This window comes from Triticum urartu, chromosome 4A (genome assembly GCF_056163025.1).
Source record: "Triticum urartu cultivar PI428250 chromosome 4A, HENAU_Tu73, whole genome shotgun sequence".
Taxonomy (NCBI): domain Eukaryota; kingdom Viridiplantae; phylum Streptophyta; class Magnoliopsida; order Poales; family Poaceae; genus Triticum; species Triticum urartu.
In genome coordinates, this window is record NC_141876.1 from 8,727,261 (window position 1) to 8,752,464 (window position 25,204).

At 46.1% G+C, this 25,204-nt stretch overlaps 2 protein-coding genes across 2 annotated transcripts; both read left to right on the forward strand.

Annotated features, from left to right (window-relative positions):
* The first annotated feature begins 6,568 nt into the window (after positions 1–6,568).
* LOC147974350 (histidine-containing phosphotransfer protein 2-like) lies at positions 6,569–9,477 on the forward strand. The gene is made up of 6 exons (XM_087519451.1): positions 6,569–6,723; positions 6,818–6,933; positions 7,020–7,088; positions 8,194–8,265; positions 8,665–8,737; positions 9,146–9,477. Exons 1-6 carry the CDS (start codon positions 6,664–6,666, stop codon positions 9,182–9,184), a joined length of 429 nt encoding a protein of 142 aa, XP_087375577.1. The 5' UTR covers positions 6,569–6,663; the 3' UTR covers positions 9,185–9,477.
* Positions 9,478–22,112: 12,635 nt separating this feature from the next.
* On the forward strand, positions 22,113–25,108 carry LOC125528249 (histidine-containing phosphotransfer protein 2-like). Its single transcript, XM_048692745.2, has 6 exons — positions 22,113–22,353; positions 22,448–22,563; positions 22,650–22,718; positions 23,824–23,895; positions 24,295–24,367; positions 24,777–25,108. Exons 1-6 carry the CDS (start codon positions 22,294–22,296, stop codon positions 24,813–24,815), a joined length of 429 nt encoding a protein of 142 aa, XP_048548702.1. The 5' UTR covers positions 22,113–22,293; the 3' UTR covers positions 24,816–25,108.
* Positions 25,109–25,204: the final 96 nt, after the last annotated feature.

Below are 25,204 nucleotides of genomic sequence, written 5' to 3' on the forward strand. Positions count from 1 at the left end.
GCAAGATGCGCTTCACCGCAGACCAATGAGTGTCACGAGGTGCCTGAAGATACTGACATACTCTGTTGACAGCAAAAGAGATATCAGGACGTGTGATCGTCATGTACTGCAACCCACCAACAATACTCCTGTACTGTGTCGCATCAGTAGAAGACAGGAGATCACCATCGACAGCAGTAATCCTGTCAGTAGTAGACATAGGAGTAGTAGTCAGTTTGCACTTAAGCATCCCAGCCCGCTGCAACAGATCCAAAGAGTACTTCTTTTGTGTCATAACAAGACCACTGGAAACAGAAGCAACCTCGACACCAAGGAAGTAGTGAAGCTGCCCAAGATCTTTGACCGCAAAATCAGCACCAAGAGACTGAACAAGAGCAGCAGCAGCCGACTGAGAGGAACTGACAAGGATAATATCATCCACATAAACAAGCAGATACATGGTGACTTTAGGCTTCTGGAGAAGAAATAACGAGGAGTCAGCAGCTGAGGATGCAAATCCATGAGCACGAAGGGCCGTCGCAAGACGAGCATGCCAAGCATGAGGAGCTTGCTTCAGACCATAGAGTGCTTTAGTGAGCCGACACAGATAATCAGGATGATCAGGATCAGAAAACCCTGGAGGCTACCGCATATATACCTCCTCTTCCAGAACACCATGGAGAAAAGCATTCTGCACATCCAACTGACGAAGAGACCAACCCCGAGTAACTGCAAGAGAAAGAAGAAGCCTGATAGTAGTAGGTTTAACCACTGGAATGAAGGTGTCTTCATAATCAAGACCATAACGCTGCCGAAAACCTCTCGCAACCAGCCGCGCCTTGTAGCGCTCAATAGAACCATCTGAATGCTACTTCACTTTGAAAACCCATTTGGAATCAATGACATTCACACGGGGTGGTGGCGGAACAAGAGTCCATGTCTTGTTGCGGAGAAGAGCATGATACTCCTGCTCCATAGCCTCTCGCCAATGAGGTATACTCAGAGCAGCCTGATACGTATGAGGCTCGGAGGAAGGATCCGCACGAGCAGCAGCCATACAGGCAGCCAACCAAGCAACAGTCCCATCATGTCGCTGTTTGGGCTGGAAAACACCACTGCGACTCCGTGTATGTGGTCGTTGAGGGACCACAGTAGGCACAGGAGCCGGAGAGGACTCTGGTGATGAAGGCGGCGAGGGAGAGGACGACTCGGCTGGCGACGGAGAGGCCTCAGAGAGGACCGGTGAGAGCACACCGGAAGGCGGTGAGCTCGGCCCAGGCGAAACTGGCGAGGAAGGCCGAGAAGGCGACGAGACCGGCGTGGCCGAGCGAAGCGGCGAGGCCGGCTCAGGAGCCAGGGGCGGCGAGGCCAGCTCAGGAGCCAGGCGTGTCGACGAGCCAGAGCCATGCAGCGCCGGGCTGCATGGCGAGGGATCCAGCCCGGGCAATGTTGGCCCAGACTCCACTGGAAGGGGAGTTATGGCGGGCCGAAGCAGCAAGACCGGCCCAGAGGCCAGGGGCGTAGAAGCATGCGTCGCTGGGATATCGACCGGACGTGCATGGGCACGGGAGCCGAGGCCATGCAAAGGTGCAACATGATCGTCGTGAGCCACTGGTGATGCCGACGAAGGAGACGACGGCGCCTCTAAAATTTCCAAACGAGCCCCACGTCCAGTGCCTGCACCATGGTTAGGCAACAATATAGGAGAGTATGCAACATCATCAAATTGGTCAGCTGCAACAGAGGATGAATGCAAGGAGGGTGGTTCAACAGTGGACACAGGAAGCTTGGCAAAGGGAAAAACATGCTCATCAAACACGACATCCCGAGATATATAGACACGATTTGTGGGAACATGAAGACATTTGTATCCTTTATGAAGAGAGCTATAGCCCAGAAAGACACACTTTTTGGAGCGAAACTCAAGCTTGCGCTTGTTATACGGGCGGAGATGTGGCCAGCAAGCGCACCCAAAGACCTTAAAAAAGGTATAATCAGGTTGTTCATTAAGGAGAACCTCAATGGGAGTCTTCATATTCAAGACACGAGTGGGAGTACGGTTTATGAGAAAACATGCAGTGATGAAAGCATCACTCCAGAACTGAAACGGAACCGATGCATGGGCCAAAAGAGTAAGACTAGTTTCAACGATGTGACGATGCTTACGTTCGACAGAACCATTCTGTTGATGTGTATGTGGACATGCTAAACGGTGAGCTATCCCAAGCGACTGAAAGAAGGAGTTGAGGTTGCGATATTCACGCCCCCAATCGGACTGAACATGAACAATTTTGTGCTTGAGAAGACGTTCAACATGTTTTTGAAACTGAACAACAATGTCAAACACATCAGATTTGCGTTTAATAAGATAAAGCCAGGTAAAGCGACTATAAGCATCAACGAAACTGATATAATAATTGTGACCACTGACAGAAGTCTGAGCAGGACCTCACACATCTGAAAACACAAGTTCTAAAGGATGTTTCACCTCACGACTAGACTCCGAAAAAGGAAGTTGATGACTCTTCCCCTGCTGACAAGCATCACACACTGCTACATCTTTATTACTAGACACACTAGGAAGCTCATGACGACGCAAAACATGACAAACGATAGGTGTGGCCGGGTGACCAAGACGAGCATGCCACTGTGACGAAGATACCCGAACTCCACTGAACACACGAGCGACTGCAGGATGCTCCAGACGATAGAGTCCCTAGCACAACCGCCCGCTAAGAAGAATGTCCCTCGTGCCCCGATCCTTAATAAAAAGATCAAAAGGATGAAATTCACAAAGCACATTATTATCACGTGTAAGTTTAGGAACAGAAAGAAGATTACGTGTCACAGAGGGAACTCTAAGCACATCACGAAGTTGAAGACTCCTATTTGCATGCCTAGTGAGAAGAGATGCTTGACCAATATGAGATATATGCATACCTACTCCATTTGCAGTGTGGATTTTGTCGGAGCCGTGGTAGGGTTCGCGAGTATGGAGCTTGCCCATCTCACTCGTCAGATGCTCCGTGGCCCCAGAGTCCATGTACCAGTGGGGATCAACAGAGTAGGACTGAGTGTGCCCTTGCTGCTTGGTGGACACTGGGCGATCCGCCATGGCCACCTGACGCGCAAAATTGCGCGTGTCCTTGCCATCATTGCCAAGACCCAGAAAGCTCTTCTGAAAGTGTTTTTGGCACTTAGAGGACCAGTGCCCCTCAACGCCACATAGTTGGCACACACGCTTACCACCAGCCCCCGGTAATGTCGCGATAGCAGGGGGGGCGAGGCAGGTGGCGATGGCAGCCCCGAAGGAGGCCTCGATGATGAAGAAGGGCGGCCACCCTTGGTGGCGGCGTTGGCCGAGAGGGAGCCCCCACTGCCCCTGGAGCGGCGCGACTTGACCCGCTATTCCGTGAGAAGGAGGCGGGAAAAGACCTCATGCGCCATCATGGGGTTCGAGTTGCCCCGCTCGTTCATGATCTCGACCAAGGCGTCGTACTCCTCATCGAGACCATTGACAATGAACGAGTTAAACTCGGAGTCGGTGAGGGGCTGTCCGATGGAGGCCAACGTGTCGGCAAGGCCCTTGACCTTGTTGTAGAACTCGGTGGCCGTGGAATCCAGCTTTTGACACTCACCAAGCTGGCGACGAAGCGCGGAGACACGAGCCTGTGACTGCGCCGCAAACGAGCGCTCGAGGATGGTCCATGCCTCATGAGACGTCTTGGCGAAGAGAACAAGTCCGGCAACAGCCGGAGTGAGCGACCCCTGGATGGAGGAGAGGTTCGCCTGGTCCTGCCCTGTCCAAACACGGTGTGCCGGATTGTAGACCGGGCCGTGCACGCTATCCACCAGCGCAGGGGGACAGGGGAGAGAACCATCGACGTAGCCCAGGAGATAATGACTCCCGAGAAGCGGAAGAACCTGCGCACGCCAGAAGATGTAGTTGTCTGCCGACAACTTGATGGTGATGAGGTTCCCGAAGTGAAACGGCGGCGGCGGCAAAGAGCCCGCGGAGTAGACTGCCGGAGGCGGATACGCCGTAGAGGCAGAGGCCGCGGTTGCAGCCACCGTCGCAGTCGCGGGAACAGGCGATGAAGGAGCCGAGGCCGAGGCAGTGAAACCGGCCATCATGGCCGATGGAGGCGCGGCGATCGGCGCGAAGGACGGGGCGATCGGCGGCTGGCCCCCACTGAGCGGAGCATCGCGGAGAGAGGCGGGAGCCGCGTCGCTGAGGGAGGCGGACGAGGGAGCGTCCGCTGTAGCCCCAGCAGAATACGGCACGATCGGAAGCCCTGGCGACGAGGAGAAAAACGACCCGAAGCTCCTTGTCTCGATCGAGGCGGTGGAGACCGCGGCGACATCGAGGGGTCGGGACAGCAGAGCCGCGAGGGAGGCCGGCAAGAAGCTAGCCATGGTGGAGCCGGAGGCGGAGGAGCCCGACATGACTGTGGCGGCGGCGGCCCGATCTGAAGGACGGCGGCGGCGCAGCGCAGAGAACAGGGACTGCGGCGGCTAGGTTAGGGTTTTGTTGAGCGGAAGCGTGTTTACCTAGTCGGATACCATGTGAGACAATAGAATTGGGGGAACCGGCTCAACCCTCTAGGGGTGGCCTATCTCATATATATAATGAAGGGGTACAAGTTACATCATACGTATATGTACGTATACAACTACAGAGACTATACAGTCTAACAGGTATGTTCACTGTGCATTCCGCTTACAAGATGATACAGTGAACCAAGATCAGTAGAGAATCATGGCTGTATGAGCAGGGCGTCCGATCAAACTCAGAGGCTGATTGTCCAGGATGGACAGACTTATGGCCTCGAAAATCAAGGTGTTCATGTGGAGATTAGCACAATACTCACAGTGTCCTTCTTCATCATAGAAACATGTCGACGACGAGTGCTTGTTGTTTGTGCGGGTCTAAGGATACGTGCAGGCACGCCCTGCTGAATTGCTTGGTTTCAAGGAGCACGTGGGCACTATCATACGAGCAAATTGTCGAGCGGTTGAGTCTGAATGTAAATGATGACGCCAAACAATGGCTGTTCACCATGCTTGAGGTGTATCACATGAGAAGGATTTTATCATGTTTACGATCACTTTTGCGGATGATATGGGGAGCTCGGCACAAAGCTATACATGAGGAGATATATAAAAGCCCTTTCACTTTTCAGGCTTTTGTGCAGAGTTACTTAATTAACTGAGCAGAGAGCTACCCAAAGCACTCGAAGTCCAGTCCCAGGGGCACCAGTGATTAGGCCAAATCAATGTATAGCTCCTCGGGATGATATGGTGAAGGTCAATGTGGGTTCGGTGGTTGGACCAGGCGGCACTCGAGGCGCAATGGGAGCTATATGCAGAGATCAAGCATGTAATTTTCTGGGTGTGTCAGCCATTGTGTTCCCACATATATTAGATCTTGCTACTGTCGAATCTTCAGCAATCAGGGTGGCACTTGCGCTTGCTGATAATCTCTATGAGAAGAAGATTCAGGTGGCTTCAGATTTCAAGGTGGCGTTGCAGATATACATCAAAAGAGCGCAGCTATCTACAGAGCAATCATACATGAGATCATAGATCGGAAGGCTCCTTGTACTAATTGTATCATTAGCCATGAATTTAGGAGCTTGAATGTTGAAGCTCATAAACTCGTGAAGCATGCTTTATCTCTAGGGGCTGACCGCCATGTTTGGTTAGGTCACCCCATAGCTAAAGTTGTGTCACCTTGCTTCAAAACTACAGGGCGTGCGCTACGGCTTTGACCTAACGGCCTCCGTTTGCTGGAATTAATCGGAGTAGTTGAGAACAAAGTGACGAACGGATGCGTAATGCGTGGGAATCTGCCGAATAGTTTGGGCCGAATCCTGAAAAAAGTTCAAAGCGCTGTTCGATGAGCCTGCGTAGTATTAGTTTGTTGGTTAGGTAGGCTAGCCAAGCTAATGATGCTTAGCTGGTCTTTTTGAATGATTAGCCACACTGGGACTGAGACATGACCCAGACTCCCATGGGGGATAGCAGAGGGGAATCTTGGACAATGGGCGAAAGCCTGATCCAGTAATATCGCGTGAGTGAAGAAGGTCAATGCTCCTTGTAAAGCTCTTACGTTGAGTGCGCAATCATGAGTGAAGAAGCCCCGGCTAATTCCGTGCCCGCAGCAACGCTAAGACAAGGGGTGGGGGGCAAGTACTCTTTGGAATGATTGGGCGTAAAGGGCATGTAGGTGGTGAATCGGGTACGTTGAAAGTGAAACTGTGAAAGTCATAAAAAGTGATGGAATGTTCTTGAAACCAATTCACTTAAGTGAGACAGAGGAGAGTGGGTGGTCTTCTATTCATCCCTATAAACATTGTGAGGGATTAAAGTTTTTTTTTGAAAGGAAAAGAGATTAAAGTTGAACACGTGGACACACAACCGGTGGCTCCATGCATGCATGCATAACGCAATACGCACGCGGGCCGTTTCCAAGCTAACTAATGGCTCCCGGCCGACGACGCAGTACAGCTAGTAGAGCACTCGCTGCCAAACGCCTACGTGAGAGACCCTCGTGAGTCGTGAGCCCAGCTATACAACCTCCGCTCCTCCTCGATCCCGTCCTCGTTCACTCCGCATCCCAGCCGAATTCCCCCCGTGTCCACCGCTCAGTCCCCGGACCGCCGGACCTCTCCTCGCCTTGCCATGGCAGCCGCAGCACTGAGGGCGCAGCTCAACGGTCATATCGCCGGCGTGTACACCGAGGTGAGCCCCCTCCCCTCCCCTCAAGTCGTGTGGTTGTGGAATTTGGCCTGACTTGGCCTATGAGTTTGCCTTGCCGTGGCCGACGTCAATCCAGGGTGTCGTGGATGAGGACACGCTCGAGGAGCTGCGGGACGAGGGCACCGCCATCGAGGTCTCCCGCCTCTTCATCTACGACGCCTCCGAGATCATTGACGACATCGACATCCTGATGTCCGCCCTCACGCCATCTATCATCTCTCCCTCTGCTCTCTGTCTCGGTACTGACTCATCTTAATTATCTGCTCTGGAAATCGCAGGGAGGAGCCCGAAGTGGACTTTGACGAGGTGGAAGCCCTGACGCAGCAGCTCATGCGGTGCACCTCCAGGTGATAACCATCATAAACCCTTTCTCTCTCTTCCACCTGCTTATTTTTAACTTTATATATGTTTGTTTGCCCGCTGCGTTAATGTCGTGCGATTCAGATCTGTTTATTATACTGGGCGAATGATTCTTATTTGTCGGTTGCACTGCCCCATAGGCGTAATTAGAAGAATCAAGTTTAGTTGCGTTTAGTGTAGCGGAGTTTCCGGTATCCCGATTAATATCAATGATGAGGATAAATTGTTGTCATTTTCGGAATATTCCTGGTATTAATGATCTGGTATTCTGTGTATTACTAATGGTGGTTTTTCTGGTATTAATGATCTGCTATTCTATGTATCTCTAATTATGTTTTTTCTAGTTTGTCCACGGCATCGGTGGTTTTCTTTATTTGGATGTGTCGGCACGGGGTGCGTACCTCACGACACGGCCGCACAATTGAGGTTCGTGTCGTTCTACAGGCGCCGTATAGCCATAGGTTGAAGAGCTGAGTTTAGTCATATATCGTGTAACGAATTTTTTTGGTATTCTTCCCAATTTCAATCAAATCGTATAGCTTGGCGAGGGGAATTTTTGTCGTTTTGCAAACGTTTGTTCTACTATCGTGTCTGTTCTTCGGGCAGTGCCATTATTCTAGTCCGAGCATGAAAAAAATTGTTGTTTTATAAGCATGGCTGGTATTAATGATCTGCAATTCTACATAACACCAATGACCATTTTTTCCGTTTCTCCATTGGAACGGTGTTGTTTCTATTCAGATTTGTCAGGCGCAGGGTGTGTACGTCATGGACGTGATTCGGGTGTCGTATATCCAAAATTAGAAGACCTGATTGTAGTTGTGTCTCGTGTAGCGGAATTGTCAGTATTCATGACAATTTCATGGTTCGTCAAGAAAAACTTTGTCGTTTTCCGAATATTTCTGGTACTACTGATCTGCTATTGCACATAACGGCAATGGTGTTTTTTTCTGGTTCATCAAACGATTCATGGAGTTGACAATCATGATAGGAAATGGCTCCTCGGGAATATTATTGAGTTGACGTCTCAGTTTAAAATAAGTCTGATAAGTTCCTAATTTCCTGATCTGCAATTTTTTTTGCATGTTTCAGTGTTGGTGCACAGCAAGTGAACCTCGCCTGCATGCACTTCGGCAATTTCTATGCCATACAATACAAACATGGGTCAGAACTCAACAGCTTATTAAATATTGTTACACAATAATTATTCACAACATTGTTTTTTACTGTCTCCATGTAAACCTGCCAGCTCATGTTGTCTTTTCTGTCGTTATTTTCAGCTCATACCAATCTAACGTTGTTAAGAAGTAACGTGATTTGCTTTTTCACTTCATCTGCAATCACGTTGTTGATATTACTCGGTTCATTATCTGAATATGCTACATTTTGATGGTTCTCTTGTAATTTATTGGCTCTAGACTTCTGTTTATCGCACAACTAAATTCATATATGGCTAGAGATTTTTTTCTTTTGAAGTATAGGGTTACAATTTTTGAACCATTTCATCTCAGTTCTGTTAACCTCTTCAGAATTTGACGATGTGGTATTTTTGCATTATTTCAGGTGTCTCGTGTCATTGGCTCTTGTTAGGAACGAGTTCTATATTGTGCGACATGAGTTGGAGATCATGATGCAGGTAGCACCTTATGTGCCTAATGTTGGATTGTGATACCAAATTCCCACTAGTTTCATAACTCATAGATTGGTCATATTAAGATAGAGAAAAGGGAACAATCTTTAATCCTTAATCTAATTCTTTTGACATTTAGATTTGGATCACTTAGTTTGAGGTACCGAAAAGTCTCATTTAGGCATTAAATGATTATGTGGTAATTTTGTCATCATGCTTGGTAGATGCACATGGTAGCTAAAAAAAGTGGTAGAAATTCTTTGTTTCCCAGCTTAAATTAAGCTTCGCCAAATGCCCAAATAAGAAACTAGCTAACTTGTAACAAGGCTGATTAGTGAAACCACGTGACTTGAGCATCATTATGTGCCATAGACTTATCTTAATCATTGACCTATTATTCATCTTTTGATGCAGCTCGAAGAGCAGATCGCGGCATGCGGTCCTAACTCCTAAGTAGCGGCAAGTGAAGGGGGAAGAGCGTGGCCCCATGCAATCCCTTGCATTATGCGTTCCATGTGTCTCCGAAGATGTAGCGGTTTTCAAAGGGTGCGCGTAAAACTTAGATGAATATTCTCGTGTCGGAACTTTGGGCTCGTAACCCTGTGAACGGAAACTGTTGTCGTGTGTTGATGTCAGTGTGAAGTCCATATTCTAGTGTGTCGTGGATGTGTTGCCGCCCTTCCTATGGGCTGTTTATAAAACCTATACCTGGCTGGTTTGTCCTCTAGTGACTTTGTTTTGTTGTATGTTCTGTTTGTTTTTCTCTACAAGCAAGTCTTGTTGTTGGTTGTTGTACCAGAGTGTAGCCAATCACCATATTTGGGCATGTTAAACAGGTCTTTTCGGTCTGAAATTTCAGCGTGGCCTTCTTATAAGAGTATGACGGCACCACGAGCAGTAGCCGGAGGTGGGCAAAACAGAAGGGATGGTCTGCGAGGTCACATCCCGGGATCACAAAGCTGTCGGTTCACGAGACAGCGTGAAGAGCATCTCTGGGCTTAGCTGTATTTGCATTGGTATGAAAAGTTTAGGCTAATTAAGTCGCCAATTTCAGCTCCAACGATGATCGCTGGAACATCATACCATAGGGCCCAGCTTAACGCCCATATCGCGGGCATGTACACCGAGGTGAGGCCCCTCCCCTCCCCTCTAGTCGTGTGGTTGTGGAATTTGGACTGACTTGGCCTATGAGTTTGCCTTGCCGTGGTCGACGTCGATCCAGGGTGTCGCGGACGAGGACACATTCGAGGAGCTGTGGGACGTGGGCACCGCCATCGAGGTCTCCCGCCTCTTCATCTACGACGCCTCCAAGATCATCGACGGCATCGACATCCTGATGTCCGCCCCCACGCCCTCTATCATCTCTCCCTCTGCTCTCTGTCTCGGTACTAACTCATATTAATTATCTGCTCTGGAAATCGCATGGAGGAGCCCGAAGTGGACTTTGACGAGGTGATAGCCCTGACGCAGCAGCTCATGCGGTGCACCTCCAGGTGATGACCATCATAAACCCTTTCTCTTTCTTCCACCCGCTTATTTTTAACTCTATGTTTGTTTGTCCGCTGCGTCAATGTCGTGCGATTCAGATCTGTTTATTATACCGGGCGAATGATTCTTATTTGTCGGTTGCACTGCCCCATAGGCGTAATTAGAAGAATCGAGTTTAGTTGCGTTTAGTGTAACGGAGTTACCGGTGTCCCGATTAATATCAATGATGAGGATAAATTGTTGTCGTTTTCGGAATATTCCTGGTATTAATGATCTGCTGTTCCTTTTTCGATTTCTACTTTCATTTACGCCTCAAAATACTCTAAAGATATATATGACAAAAATATACTCTACATAAAGTTTTTTCTAAAAATAGTTATGCATTTGAAAATGTTAAATGTGTATAGGAAAATATTGACCATGTATGAAAAAAATGATAAATTTTTATAATATGTATACAAATTTTAATCAAGTATTTGAAAAAATGTTGAACATGTATTTAATAAATGTTAAACAAGCATATGGAAAATGTTAACTGTGTAGTCCCTCCGTCCGGTGAAGGGTGTACGTTTGGCTTTAAATTTTGTCCACAAAAGAGTGTACTTCTATCCTCCCAATGCACATGAAAGTAGAAAAAAATGCTTCTCTGTCATCACACAGTAATCAAGACCAATAACATTCTACACTTAGCTCATTGGGGTTTTGGTAATTAAAAAAAAGAGATGGTGACTTTCCTCTTCCCAATGCATTTTTTACTCCACTCATTTATTTGTCCTAAATTTTTTATATGTAGACCTTTCACCGGACGGCGGGAGTATGGAAGAAATGTTGACCATATGTTCAAAAGATGATGAACAAGTATCTGAAAAAAAATGTTGAACAAGTATTTGAAAAAATCTAACTCAAGCATTTGAAAAATGTTAAATGTGTATGAACATATGGTCTTCACAGTCGCATATGAGCGGCTACTAGAGTCATTCGTGGTTTGTTGTTATTTGCGCCACATGTACAAGGAATGTCGGGATGGAGTGCATCCACCGTTAGCCCTAGTTTTCAAAAATTTGCGAGCTAGCTGGTTAAAGGGAGCGGGAAGAGGACTTGGAGGAGGGAGAGGGCGAGGCCGTGGCCATTGTGGCAGGACCGGTCATGGACCAGGGCACACCTAGGAGGAAGCTAGCGGGGAATCATAGTATGAGCACCCTGATGCCTATGTGCACAAGGCCGAACTGAACAAAAACCAAGCTTCAGAGCTCGCAGCGACAGTTGATCCAGTGGCAGCTGAGTTAGCCATAACAGCTATGTCGGCCCAAGGCAAAACACCGGCGCTACCTTCCCCTCAAATCCCATCGAGCCCCTCGTCTTGGCAGGAACAAAACATGTCAAGGACAAGTGATTGCAGCAGATAAGAACGCGTTGCATAAGAACGCTGGCAACACAAAAAACCCAATGGAAAAATTGTTAGGCTCACTAGAGGAGTGATGCCATGTCCAATGTGTGTCTTCTGCTGGAATTGTTGCGGTGCGGGCAGAGCCACGACAGTCAGTGAGCTTTGTGATTTCACAAGGAAATTTCCCCCCGCCATCCTCTACATAGTAGAAACCCAACAAGAGTCTCGAGGGTAGAATCTTTAGCAGGAACATTAGGGTATGATAATGGATATGCGATTGATAGCCAGGGAAGCAGTGGCGGTATTGGCATTTTCTGGAATAATGAAATAAAAATAGATATTCTAGGTTACTCTGTGTATCATGTTGAGTGCTCCGTTCTTGAACCAAGCCTTGTTCCTTGGAGAGTTACAATAGTGTACGGTGAAGCTCATACCCACTTGAGGCACCAAACATGGGATACTATTAAAAACATTAGTACTTCCAGCAATCTCTCATGGCTTCGCCTGGGTGATTTCAATGAAGTTCTACATCTGGATGAGCACAAAGGAGTTGGACAACGTAGCAGTGTGCAGATCCAAGCTTTTCAAGATAAGGTTGATGTCTGCATGCTACTAGATTTGGGTTACTCAGGCCCGGCCTTTGAGATGAAGGTTACATGTGGTACTTTCACAATGGTGCGCCTAGACCGAGTGCTGGTTTCTGTGGACTGGCAGCAAAGGTTTCACTTGCTGATTAAACTCACTTGACAGTCGTGACTTCATATCATGACGCGATATTGGTGGACTTTGTATCGGCAGCAACAACATAACACTATTGGGAATATGCCCTAGAGACAATAATATTGTATTATTATAATTTCATTTTCATAATTAAGAGTTTATATTTCACGCTATAACTGCTATGATCCTGGAATAGGCGACTTAGTGGAAAACACATATGCACGTGTGGAATGATAAACGGTAAAGAATAGATTCCTAATCTTGCCTCTTAGACTGGCTCAAGTGTTGTTGGTGATCATGTTTTCCAGATCTTAGGAGATCGCTAAGTGTAACGATAGTCCGAAAACAACATTCAGAGTATGAGGTTAGAAGAATGATCATATTGAATCGACCAAAATTTGTGTGTAAAGAATTGAGTTTATATCGTCTGTAATCAATTGTAACAACACATAGTGTTAACGTGTGATTTTTCTCCTTAGACCATGAGAGTATCATAATCACTTCTTACCGTACGGTGGACTTTGGGGTTGCTCAAACATCACCTGTAACATGGTGATCATAATGACAACTTACAGGTTCATCAGAAAGTTTGATAAGGGACTAGATAGCCCGAGAGTGGGATTGGCTCCTATGAAAATGGAGAGATATTCTTAGGGCCCTCTTGGAGTAATGGTATCAATCATCGTCTGGCACGACACATGTGACTATGTCACGGGGATGCCAGAACACGACAACGAGAAAGAAGAACAAAACCGGTTACGAGGATAACGACATCGTGAGCATCTGATGACTTAGGAGGACATCGATGTATCAGGGTTTTGTGAAATATTGCGAAGCAAAGGGAACATCACATGATAACCAAATATTCACTTGAATATCATTCGTGTGCTCATAGGGATTGATATGGACGTTCACGTTTCCGCTATCGGTCATTGAGCGAAGGGGTTTCGTTCATGTCTATGAGTTACCGAACCTACAGGATCCCAAGCTTAAGGCAATTACGATCTGCTGAGTGTTAGCAGGACATGAATGATGATAATATATTTGTGGAATTATTTCATAAATATCCATAAGCGTTTCGGAGTCACTGAAAAGGTTTTGGAGAGTATCGGCTAATATCGGGTATTACCGATAAATAATATATAGGTGTAAATGTTTTCGGGGCTGTTAAATAATATATAAAAGGGTCTAATATTTATTACAAGGATTTTATAATAAATTAAATACCAACGGTCCTTCAAAGGCGAAACTGGGGAAGGAGCATCGGGCCAACTTGGCCCAATAGGAAGTGGCGACCCTTCCTTGTGTGTGTGTGTGTGGGGGGGGGGGGTGAATTGGAGTGGGGGAGGAGTCCAACTCCGCCTCCTAAGGCTAGCGCCCCAAGGAGAGACTTTCCCTCCTTGGCTGCCCTCTCCCTCGCCTCCAACCTATATATACCAAGTTTTTTTGCTCTATGGACATATACAAGTTTGGAGCCTCATCTAGTTCCCTTTAGTTCTAGTTCTACTTGATCCTAGTTGATCTAATTAGAGCTAGACCTAGATCCTCTAATCCTCATAAGTAGAATCCCAGTGTGATTCTAATCTCCTTCCTCTAATTCTTTGGTGACGATTAGCTTTGGACGACGAAGCGCTGCCAGGTCATGAAGGCTGCACGCTGGCAACCATGTAGAGAGGCTGTGCTTTCAGTCTTCAATTCGAGGGACTGTTCATCGGCGGTTTGCAGGATCGTTCCTCGATGGTTCAAGGGACTCCAAGTATGATCTAAACTAACACGTTCTTCTTCTGTTGCAACTCGGTGACGGTAACGATCATGATCTCAACCCGTAATGCATCTTCATATTGATCTTGGGTGTGCGTAGGGGCATTTTTTTTTGTTTTCTACTATGTTTCCCAACAAACACAAGGGCCAAGACCTTTTGTTACAAGGTTATGAGGGAAGGACATGAGCAATGGGGTGATATGATTAACACGACATGGCTGCATCGGGTACCACCTTCGGAACAAACAAGTTGAGTACGAAGTTGGCAACCCTCTCTTGCGCTGGAACAATGATACATTTGGCAGTGTATGCAAGGAGATCAAAACAAAGCGAGAATCAGAAAAGCTTTGGTCTGATCCAAACAGGATGGTTCCCATTATCTTGATGGGAATCCCTGGAGCTGTAGTCGTACTCGATGAAGTTGAACTTAATGTAGTCTTGGGAACCCACTTGACCAAGGCTTTGGGAGATTCTTCAAATGCATCAATCTCCTCTTGAAGCTTGTGGTCTTGTGGTGGAAGATCATCTTGAGCTTGTGTTCCTTGGAAAGAAGTAGGATCATACTTCTTTTGTTGAGGAACAAACTTCGTCTTGGGGTATTGATCTTCTTCCCACTCAACTCCACTGGCATTAAACCTTCGTTCAAAACCAATTCCTTGATTCTTCCGGCGTCTTCCTTTCTTGCATACAATTTCCTCAAATTCCTTACTTCCGGCAAGGCTCTTGTAAACACCTTTCTCTATAATTCCCTTCAATTAGCTATTTTCTTGCTCAATTGTAACCTGGCTAAGAGGATCATTAGTGGACTCAAGAGAACTACTAGAAGCAACAACATTGGGTTTAGCATGATTATTGTTACTACTAGAAGAAGAATCTTTCTTACTCTTGTTGCTAGATTTAACACAATTAGAGTTTCTTTAGCTCAATGTAAGTAGACAAGAGTAAACGGCGAAGCGCTGCCAGGTCATGAAGGCTGCACGCTTGCAACCAAGTAGAGAGATTGTGCTTTCAGTCTTCAATTCGAGGGACTGTTCGTCAGCGGTTTGCGGGATCGTTCCTCGAAGGTTCAAGGGACTCCAAGTATGATCTAAACTGACACGTTATTCTTCTGCTGCAACGCGGTGACGGCAACAATCATGACCTCAACCCGTAATGAATCTTCATATTGATCTTGGGTGTGCGTAGATGCACTTTTTTTGTTTTCTACTACATTTCCCAACAAACACAAGGGCCAAGACCTTTTTTACAAGGTTATGAGGGAAGGACATGAGCAATGGGGTGATGTGATTAACACAACATGGCTGCATCGGGTACCACCTTGGGAACAAATGAGTTGAGTACGAAGTTGGCAGGCCTCTCTTGCGCTGGAACAATGATACATTTGGTAGTGTATGCAAGGAGATCAAAACAAAGGGAGAATCAGAAAAGCTTTGGTCTGATCCAAACATGACGGTTCCCACTCACGCCAACCTAAAAATCAATGAAAAATTAGTAGAGATGTACCATCGTGAGGAGGTGATGTGGCGACAACGAGCAAGACCTGAGTGGTTGGCCTCGGGAGACAAAAACTTGAAGCTTTTTCCATCTTCAGGGTAGCATCTCGAGGAAGAAAAATATGACCAAAGCTTTGCAAAATTCTCTTGGTGTAACGGCGGAGGATCCAAGGAGTTGAAAAACATGGTCCATGAATTCTACAAATCTCTGTATACATCTGAGGGTGTAAGTTATATGGATACAATACTAAAAAAATGTCCTAAGCAAGGTCACAACTGAGATGAATGATATGCTAGTTTCCCCTTACACACTCGAGGAACTCAAAAATGCATTCTTTCTCTGTGACACGCTGGTTTTTGGCCTGTTGGCCTAAAGTCCTGCGTGTGCCACTTCATGCAGTGACCATGCGGGATGCAGTTGTTCGACATGCAATGCGCGCGCTCTGGACACCGGGACCCTCAGCCGTCACCCAAACGCCGCCCTTGCGACACTACAGCTTGCCCACGCCGCCTCACTTGCTCTCCTTCTTCCACCTGGCCAGCTCCAAGTCCTTCCCGACATCAGCAAGAGGCTCGCCGGACGTGGACACGACGTGCCCGTGCGGGAATAGTGTGCGGTAGTGCGTCGCTTGACCCACATCATGCGCCCTAGCTTTGCCCTAGTGCATCTACATCTCCCCGTGCCACTCTAGTCACTTCACCACCCGTGCCCGAGCTACACGCCTCGCCAGAGCTCCGCTAGCTTCCTCACGGCGGTGCCCGGTGCTCGGCATCTCCCTCTCTCTTATAAATAGACCCCTCCCTAGCTGGTCAAACCATCCACCACTCCTCCACTGGCCACAAATTGGCCACCGACGAGCGGGGCAAGGCTAGGAGGGCCTCCTATCTTCGATCATCATTGGAGTTGCCTGCGGATCCCCCTAGACCATTCTCTCGCTCCTGCCCTCCTCTGCTTCCAAGACTTCTTCAGGCAAGCTCCTGTTGATCTCTAGAGCATGACGGTGCAGTTGATCCGTCGGAACAATATCGGGAACACCGACTTCGACGAGCTCGATTGCCCATCTTCTCTGGAGAGGAAGCCAGCCTCGCCGTTCGTCCACCTCCGACCAAGCAAGGGGCACGTGCGTGCTCCCCACGCTGTTCTGAACCCATCACGACTATCGCCGACTGCCACCATGGTCTCCTCATTGGAGGATCATTGGCAATAGCCGCCCACCTCTACTCTATCTATCTCTCTCTCTCTCTCTCTCTCCCTCTGTCTCCTAAACCTAACACGGGGACCATACTTGTAAGCTTCTCTCTTCCCCCCGGATCATTTTCTATGGAGGCGCCCTAGCAAAATACGCCTTCGATGTGGCCCTCCCTGGAATTTCTGTTAATTCAATTTAAAATTAGATTTTGACCCAAACTTTGACTAGCTATGATTTCTAAACTAAAAGTCAAAATGAGTTGAACTTTTTGCTATAGTTTCGTCATGAGCTGAAGTTTCTGTTGGTGCAATTTGAGATTATCCCTTGCTGTCTAGAATTTATGGTATTAGAAAAAGCTTTATGTGACATTTTCTTTTTGTTATTAAATTTATTTTTAGAAGAAACTAATTGTGTGGGAGAAGACCAGGAGTATCGTGGCACTCCTCTGAACTAAGGAAAGCCACAACATTCATTTGCAAGATGGCATTGCAATGGATTTGGTTCCAATTGAATATAGATTACTTATATGCCTTATGAATTTAAACTATTACCTGCATGCTACTTGTTACATTATGCTCATTTCCATGTCATATGTATGTTGTAGACAGTAGAGTAAATGTTATATGGTTAAGTTAGGATTCATCCACCATTTAGCTCACTATCATGCACCCTATTGCATTGTATGGCTCGAATCATTTTCATTCAAGTTAAACTTGACTATAATCAAAGCTATTAATAGAGTCATAGTGCCACCGAATCGAGCTCACTAGTGCAACCACAATTTCCTGGATGAGGATGTTCTAATTCGCTCTATTGTCATGCCTCTTGCCGGTGCCTCTAATGTTATGTGCACGTGCTACCCTAGCCTGGTAGGCGTCAATAACCTTGTGAGCCCAAGTTTTATGGTACCGAGGTCCTCGTTTGGGACGATAAAGTTTGTTTGGCCACGACGGTGGCGGCCACAATGGTGGCGGACTCACGAGTTGACATAGGAGTGACCCATGGCATAGCCCAGATAGGAGTTTTTCGGAGTGGCCGGGAGAGTGTATATAATAGATTGGTTTTGTTGGAACGTCGTTAGTCCACCCGAATGGGAGCATGAGGCCATGAGTTCCATAGTGTGGGTACAGTGTACTAACCTCTGTAGAGTGTATAATCTATCGATAGCCATGTCCTCGGTTATGGACACAGTTTGTAGTAGGTCACACTATGGGTCAACATAAATAATTAACTTGCACACTTATGAACCGCGAGCTTGCACATGAAGAAGTCAGTTGATCTTGAGGTGATCGTGTGTTGATCACGATGGTATGGTTGCTACCAATGGTGGTTACGAGGTAACCCTTGAGATGGGTAAGTTGGTCCAAGGGACCATGACGGTATTCCACTTGCACACTGCGGCTGGTAACATCATGTTAATGATCATGTTTAATTTTTTGTTCATTCCATGTTATTGTTTGTCATTTTTGCTGTGAGCTTGCGACTACATTCAAAGTACCCACCTGGTGTGTCATGCCAGATGCAGGAGAAACCATGCAAGGAGTTGAGGTTGATCGGTACTTCACGATCTAGGCTGTGTCCTAGCAGTGTCCTTGTGGCATGGAGTTCTGCTACCTCATTGTTTCGCTACTGAGTAGTTGTATCCTCTAGCATCAAGGCCCTTGAGATGTTTAATAGATAATGTACATAGTGGAGTCGCACCGTGTGTGCCGCTTGGCCTCGCTTTCTTATGTAATCATCAAACCTATCTATCCGCAAGAGATCACTAAAGCGGTTATGTATGTACCAAGTTGTTATGTGTTGCCAGAAGACTTGATCTCTGGGCTAGCAATGCAAGGTAAACCGGTTACTCTGAGCCAGGGTGCCACAATTTCAAATGTTCCCAATGAACACTCCATGCTCTGATGGGTTCCCTGCCCATTTTTATCAGTGTCATTGGGATATTTGTGGTAAAGAAGTAATAGAGGCGGTTTTGACAATCGTGAGAGGGGAAGATAGTCCTGAATGCATAATGATACAATTTTGGTTTTGATTCCAAAGGTAACAAACCCAACTCTCTTAACAAAATTTAGGCCTATCAGTTGTGCAATGTTTTATACAAGATAGCTTCCAAGGTTATTGCAAATAGATTGAAGCAAATTTTACCTGATATCATATCTGAGGAGCAATCAACTTTTGTCCTTGGAAGAATGATCACGGATAATATTATTAGTGCATATGAGTTCTTACATTTCATGAAATGCAGCGAGGGAAAAATTTAGTAGCTACTATGCTTTGAAGCTCGATATGAGGAATGCATATGATAGGTTGGAGTGGGACTATTCTAAAGCCACGATGTTGAAATTGGGTTTTTCTCCTACATGGGTACAAATAGTTATGGGCATGGTTCAGACGGTATCTTTCTCGGTTCTTTTTAATCGTGAGATACTTGATCAATTACAACCCAACAGAGTTATCCGGCAGGGAGATCCAATATCCCCATATCTTTTCTTAATTGCAGTAGAGGGCCTTTAATGCCTCCTGAAATCCAGTTCTTCTTCATCATGCTTAAGTGGCACCAACAACTTTGGCTGTGAACCATCTACCCTTTGCAGATGACAACATCTTGCTTTTTAAGTCAAGTCATGATGGGGCAGTTGAAGTATCAAACCTACTAGAGAATTATTGGTTGGGATCCAGACGAAGAATAAATCATGACAAGTCCTTTATATTTTGCAATAGAGAGGATGCCCTCAGGCTCTCAAGGAAGATGTCAAGCATACTTTGAACGTCTAAAATGAGTCGCTCAATGACAGGAAATTGTGTATGCCAACTGATGTGGGGCAGTCCAAGAACATGACTTTCAAATACTTACGTGACAGAGTTTCGGAAAAGCTGAGAGGGTAGATGGAAAAGCTCCTGTCAACTGCATGTAAAGATGTTTTGATAAACTCTGTGCTTCCGTTTCCCGCGAGGATGTTGCGCGAGTGTCACCTTTTCAATCCGACAATTTTGGTAGGGAAGTAAACATGGGAGAAGGAAGCCATGCTGGGTCTCATGGGATGTTACGATGAGACCGATTATTTGAGATCTTTAATCTAGCCCTACTTGCCAGGCAAGCCTGGAGCTTGCTAGACCATCCCGGTTCTCTGAGTTCATTAATCTTAAAAGTTGTCTACTATCCAAATAACTTTCTTCCTGATGCAACCTTGGGACCACACCCATCACAGATATGGCGGGCTATTTTGCATGGGAAAGACATAATGACTCATGGTTTGATATGGAGATTAGGAGACAGAGAATCCCCTGATATTTGGAATGACAACTAGATAACTAGAGAGCATATAAAGAGGCCGAGAACTTCACAAATACCGCAGCCGCCGACAAGGGTCGGTGAACACACTGATTACACTGTGTCGTCAAGGGATGAACTTATTTAATCGTAACTTATTCCCATTGATGCCGAGACTATATTGAAGATCCCTCTTTGCACGAGACAAATATCTGATTTTGTGCTTGGAGTGAGGATAGAAGGGGTATGTTCACTGTGCATTCCACTTACAAGATGATACAGTGAACCAAGATCAGTAGAGAATCATGGCTGTATGAGCAGGGCGACCGATCAAACTCAGAGGCTGATTGTCCAGGATGGACAGACTTATGGCATATAAAAGCCCCTCGAAAATCAAGGTGTTCATGTGGAGATTAGCACAATACTCACAGTGTCCTTCTTCATCATAGAAACATGTCGACGACGAGTGCTTGTTGTTTGTGTGGGTCTAACGATACGTGCAGGCATGCCCTGCTGAATTGCTTGGTTTCAAGGAGCACATGGGCACTATCATACGAGCAAATTGTCGAGCGGTTGAGTCTGAATGTATATGATGACGCCAAACAATGGCTATTAACCATGCATGAGGTGTTATCGCATGAGGAGGATTTTATCATGTTTACGATCACTTTTGGGGATGATATGGGGAGCTCGGCACAAAGCTATACATGAGGAGATATATAAAAGTCCTTTCCCTTTTCAGGATTTTGTGCAGAGTTACTTAACTAAGCTGAGCGCTACCCAAAGCAATGGTCAAGGTCAATGTGGGTTCGGTGGTTGGACCAGGCGGCACTCGAGGCGCAATGGGAGCTATATGCAGAGATCAAGCATGTAATTTTCTGGGTGTGTCAGCCATTGTGTTCCCACATATATTAGATCTTGCTACTGTCGAATCTTCAGCAATAAGGGTGGCACTTGCGCTTGCTGATAATCTCTATGAGAGGAAGATTCAAGTGGCTTCAGATTTCAAGGTGGCGTTGCAGATATACATCAGAAGAGCGCAGCTATATACAGAGCAATCATACATGGATCATAGATCGGAAGGCTACTTTTACTAATTGTATCATTAGCCATGAATTTAGGAGCTTGAATGTTGAAGCTCACAAACTCGTGAAGCATGATTTATCCCTAGGGGTTGACCGCCATGTTTGGTTAGGTCACCCCATAGCTAAAGTTGTCTCGCCTTGCTTCAAAACTATAGGGCATGTGCTGCGGCTTTGACCTAACGGCCTCCGTTTGCTGGAATTAATCGGAATAGGTGAGAACAAAGTGACGAACGGATGCGTAATGCGTGGGAACCTGTTGAATAGTTTGGGCCGAATCCTGAAGAAAGTTCAAAGCGTTGTTTGATGAGCCTGCGTAGTATTAGTTAGTTGGTCAGGTAAAGGCTGGCCAAGCCAATGATGCTTAGCTGGTCTTTTTGAACGATTAGCCACACTGGGACTGAGACACGACCCAGACTCCCATGGGGGGCAGCAGAGGGGAATCTTGGACAATGGGCGAAAGCCCAATCCAGCAATCTCGCGTGAGTGAAGAAGGTCAATGCTCCTTGTAAAGCTCTTACGTCGAGTGCGCGATCACGATAGAATAGAGGAAGAAGCCCCGGCTAACTGTGTGCCAGCAGCCGCGCTAAGGCAAGGGGTGGGGGGCAAGTACTCTTTGGAATGACTGGGCGTAAAGGGCATGTAGGCGGTGAATCGGGTTGAAAGTGAAACTGTGAAAGTCATAAAAAGTGGTGGAATGCTCTCGAAACCAATTCACTTAAGTGAGACAAAGGAGAAAGTGGTGGAATGCTCTCGAAACCAATTCATTTAAGTGAGACAAAGGAGAGTGGATGGTCTTCTATTCGTCCCTATATACATTGTGAGGGACTAAAGTTTTTTCTGAAAGGAAAAGAGATTAAAGTTGAAACAGACGCTCACTTCTATGAACACGTGGACACACAACCGGTGGCTCCATGCCTGGATGCATGATGCATGCACGCATTACGCACGCGGGCCGTTTCCAAGCTAGCTAATGGCGCCCGGCCGACGACGCAGTACAGCTAGTAGAGCACTCGCTAACAAACGCCTACGTGAGAGACCCTCGTGAGCCCAGCTATACAACCTCCGCTCCTCCTCGATCCCGTCGTCGTTCACTCCGCATCCGCAGCCGAATTCCCCCCGTCTCCACCGCTCAGTCCCCCAGACCGCCGGACTTCTCCTCGCCTTGCCATGGCAGCCGCAGCACTGAGGGCGCAGCTCAACGCTCATATCGCCGGCATGTACACTGATGTGAGGCCCCTCCCCTCCCCTCTAGTCGTGTGGTTGTGGAATTTGGCCTGACTTGGCCTATGAGTTTGCCTTGCCATGGTTGACGTCGATCCAGGGTGTCGTGGACGAGGACACGTTAGAGGAGCTGCTGGACGAGGGCACCGCCGTCGAGGTCTCCCGCCTCTTCATCTACGACGCCTCCAAGATCATCGACGACATCGACATCCTGATGTCCGCCCCCACGCCCTCTATCATCTCTCCCTCTGCTCTCTGTCTCGGTACTGACTCATCTTAATTATCTGCTCTGGAAATCACAGGGAGGAGCCCGAAGTGGACTTTGATGAGGTGGAAGCCCTGACGCAGCAGCTCATGCGGTGCACCTCCAGGTGATGACCATCATAAACCCTTTCTCTCTCTTCCACCTGCTTATTTTTAACTCTATATATGTTTGTTTGCCCGCTGCGTCAATGTCGTGCGATTCAGATCTGTTTATTATACTGGGCGAATGATTCTTATTTGTCGGTTGCACTGCCCCATAGGCGTAATTAGAAGAATCAAGTTTAGTTGCGTTTAGTGTAGCGGAGTTTCCGGTATCCCGATTAATATCAATGATGAGGATAAATTGTTGTCATTTTCGGAATATTCCTGGTATTAATGATCTGGTATTCTGTGTATTACTAATGGTGGTTTTTCTGGTATTAATGATCTGCTATTCTATGTATCTCTAATTATGTTTTTTCTAGTTTGTCCACGGCATCGGTGGTTTTCTTTATTTGGATGTGTCGGCACGGGGTGCGTACCTCACGACACGGCCGCACAATTGAGGTTCGTGTCATTCTACAGGCGCCGTATAGCCATAGGTTGAAGAGCTGAGTTTAGTCATATATCGTGTAACGAATTTTTTTGGTATTCTTCCCAATTTCAATCAAATCGTATAGCTTGGCGAGGGGAATTTTTGTCGTTTTGCAAACGTTTGTTCTACTATCGTGTCTGTTCTTCGGGCAGTGCCATTATTCTAGTCCGAGCATGAAAAAAATTGTTGTTTTATAAGCATGGCTGGTATTAATGATCTGCAATTCTACATAACACCAATGACCATTTTTTCCGTTTCTCCATTGGAACGGTGTTGTTTCTATTCAGATTTGTCAGGCGCAGGGTGTGTACGTCATGGACGTGATTCGGGTGTCGTATATCCAAAATTAGAAGACCTGATTGTAGTTGTGTCTCGTGTAGCGGAATTGTCAGTATTCATGACAATTTCATGGTTCGTCAAGAAAAACTTTGTCGTTTTCCGAATATTTCTGGTACTACTGATCTGCTATTGCACATAACGGCAATGGTGTTTTTTTCTGGTTCATCAAACGATTCATGGAGTTGACAATCATGATAGGAAATGGCTCCTTGGGAATATTATTGAGTTGACGTCTCAGTTTAAAATAAGTCTGATAAGTTCCTAATTTCCTGATCTGCAATTTTTTTTGCATGTTTCAGTGTTGGTGCACAGCAAGTGAACCTCGCCTGCATGCACTTCGGCAATTTCTATGCCATACAATACAAACATGGGTCAGAACTCAACAGCTTATTAAATATTGTTACACAATAATTATTCACAACATTGTTTTTTACTGTCTCCATGTAAACCTGCCAGCTCATGTTGTCTTTTCTGTCGTTATTTTCAGCTCATACCAATCTAACGTTGTTAAGAAGTAACGTGATTTGCTTTTTCACTTCATCTGCAATCACGTTGTTGATATTACTCGGTTCATTATCTGAATATGCTACATTTTGATGGTTCTCTTGTAATTTATTGGCTCTAGACTTCTGTTTATCGCACAACTAAATTCATATATGGCTAGAGATTTTTTTCTTTTGAAGTATAGGGTTACAATTTTTGAACCATTTCATCTCAGTTCTGTTAACCTCTTCAGAATTTGACGATGTGGTATTTTTGCATTATTTCAGGTGTCTCGTGTCATTGGCTCTTGTTAGGAACGAGTTCTATATTGTGCGACATGAGTTGGAGATCATGATGCAGGTAGCACCTTATGTGCCTAATGTTGGATTGTGATACCAAATTCCCACTAGTTTCATAACTCATAGATTGGTCATATTAAGATAGAGAAAAGGGAACAATCTTTAATCCTTAATCTAATTCTTTTGACATTTAGATTTGGATCACTTAGTTTGAGGTATCGAAAAGTCTCATTTAGCCGTTAAATGATTATGTGGTAATTTTGTCATCATGCTTGGTAGATGCACATGGTAGCTAAAAAGAAGTGGTAGAAATTCTTTGTTTCCCAGCTTAAATTAAGCTTCGCCAAATGCCCAAATAAGAAACTAGCTAACTTGTAACATGGCTGATTAGTGAAACCACGTGACTTGAGCATCATTATGTGCCATAGACTTATCTTAATCATTGACCTATTATTCATCTTTTGATGCAGCTTGAAGAGCAGATCGCGGCATGCGGTCCTAACTCCTAAGTAGCGGCAAGTGAATGGGGAAGAGTGTGGCCCCATGCAATCCCTTGCATTATGCGTTCCATGTGTCTCCGAAGATGTAGCGGTTTTCAAATGTTGCGCGTAAAACTTAGATGAATATTCTCGTGTCGGAACTTTGGGCTTGTAACCCTGTGAACGAAAACTTTTGTCGTGTGTTGATGTCCGTGTGAAGTCCATATTTTAGTGTGTCGTGGATGTGTTGCCGCCCTTCCTATGGGCTGTTTATAAAACCTATACCTGGTTGGTTGGTCCTCTAGTGACTTTGTTTTGCTGTATGTTCGGTTTGTTTTTCTCTATAAGCAAGTCTTGTTGTTGGTTGTTGTACCCAGAGTGTAGCGAATCACCATATTTACGCATGTTAAACATGTCCT

Excerpts from the sequence above, each read along its gene's own strand:
- LOC147974350 (XM_087519451.1), top strand. The coding sequence starts at position 6,664 with ATGGCAGCCGCAGCACTGAGGGCGCAGCTCAACGGTCATATCGCCGGC. Across the intron at positions 6,724-6,817 it reads TCGCCGGCGTGTACACCGAG|GGTGTCGTGGATGAGGACAC; the intron begins GTGAGCCCCCTC and ends ACGTCAATCCAG. Across the intron at positions 8,266-8,664 it reads GCCATACAATACAAACATGG|GTGTCTCGTGTCATTGGCTC; the intron begins GTCAGAACTCAA and ends GCATTATTTCAG.
- LOC125528249 (XM_048692745.2), top strand. The coding sequence starts at position 22,294 with ATGGCAGCCGCAGCACTGAGGGCGCAGCTCAACGCTCATATCGCCGGC. Across the intron at positions 22,564-22,649 it reads GACGACATCGACATCCTGAT|GGAGGAGCCCGAAGTGGACT; the intron begins GTCCGCCCCCAC and ends TGGAAATCACAG. Across the intron at positions 24,368-24,776 it reads AGTTGGAGATCATGATGCAG|CTTGAAGAGCAGATCGCGGC; the intron begins GTAGCACCTTAT and ends CTTTTGATGCAG.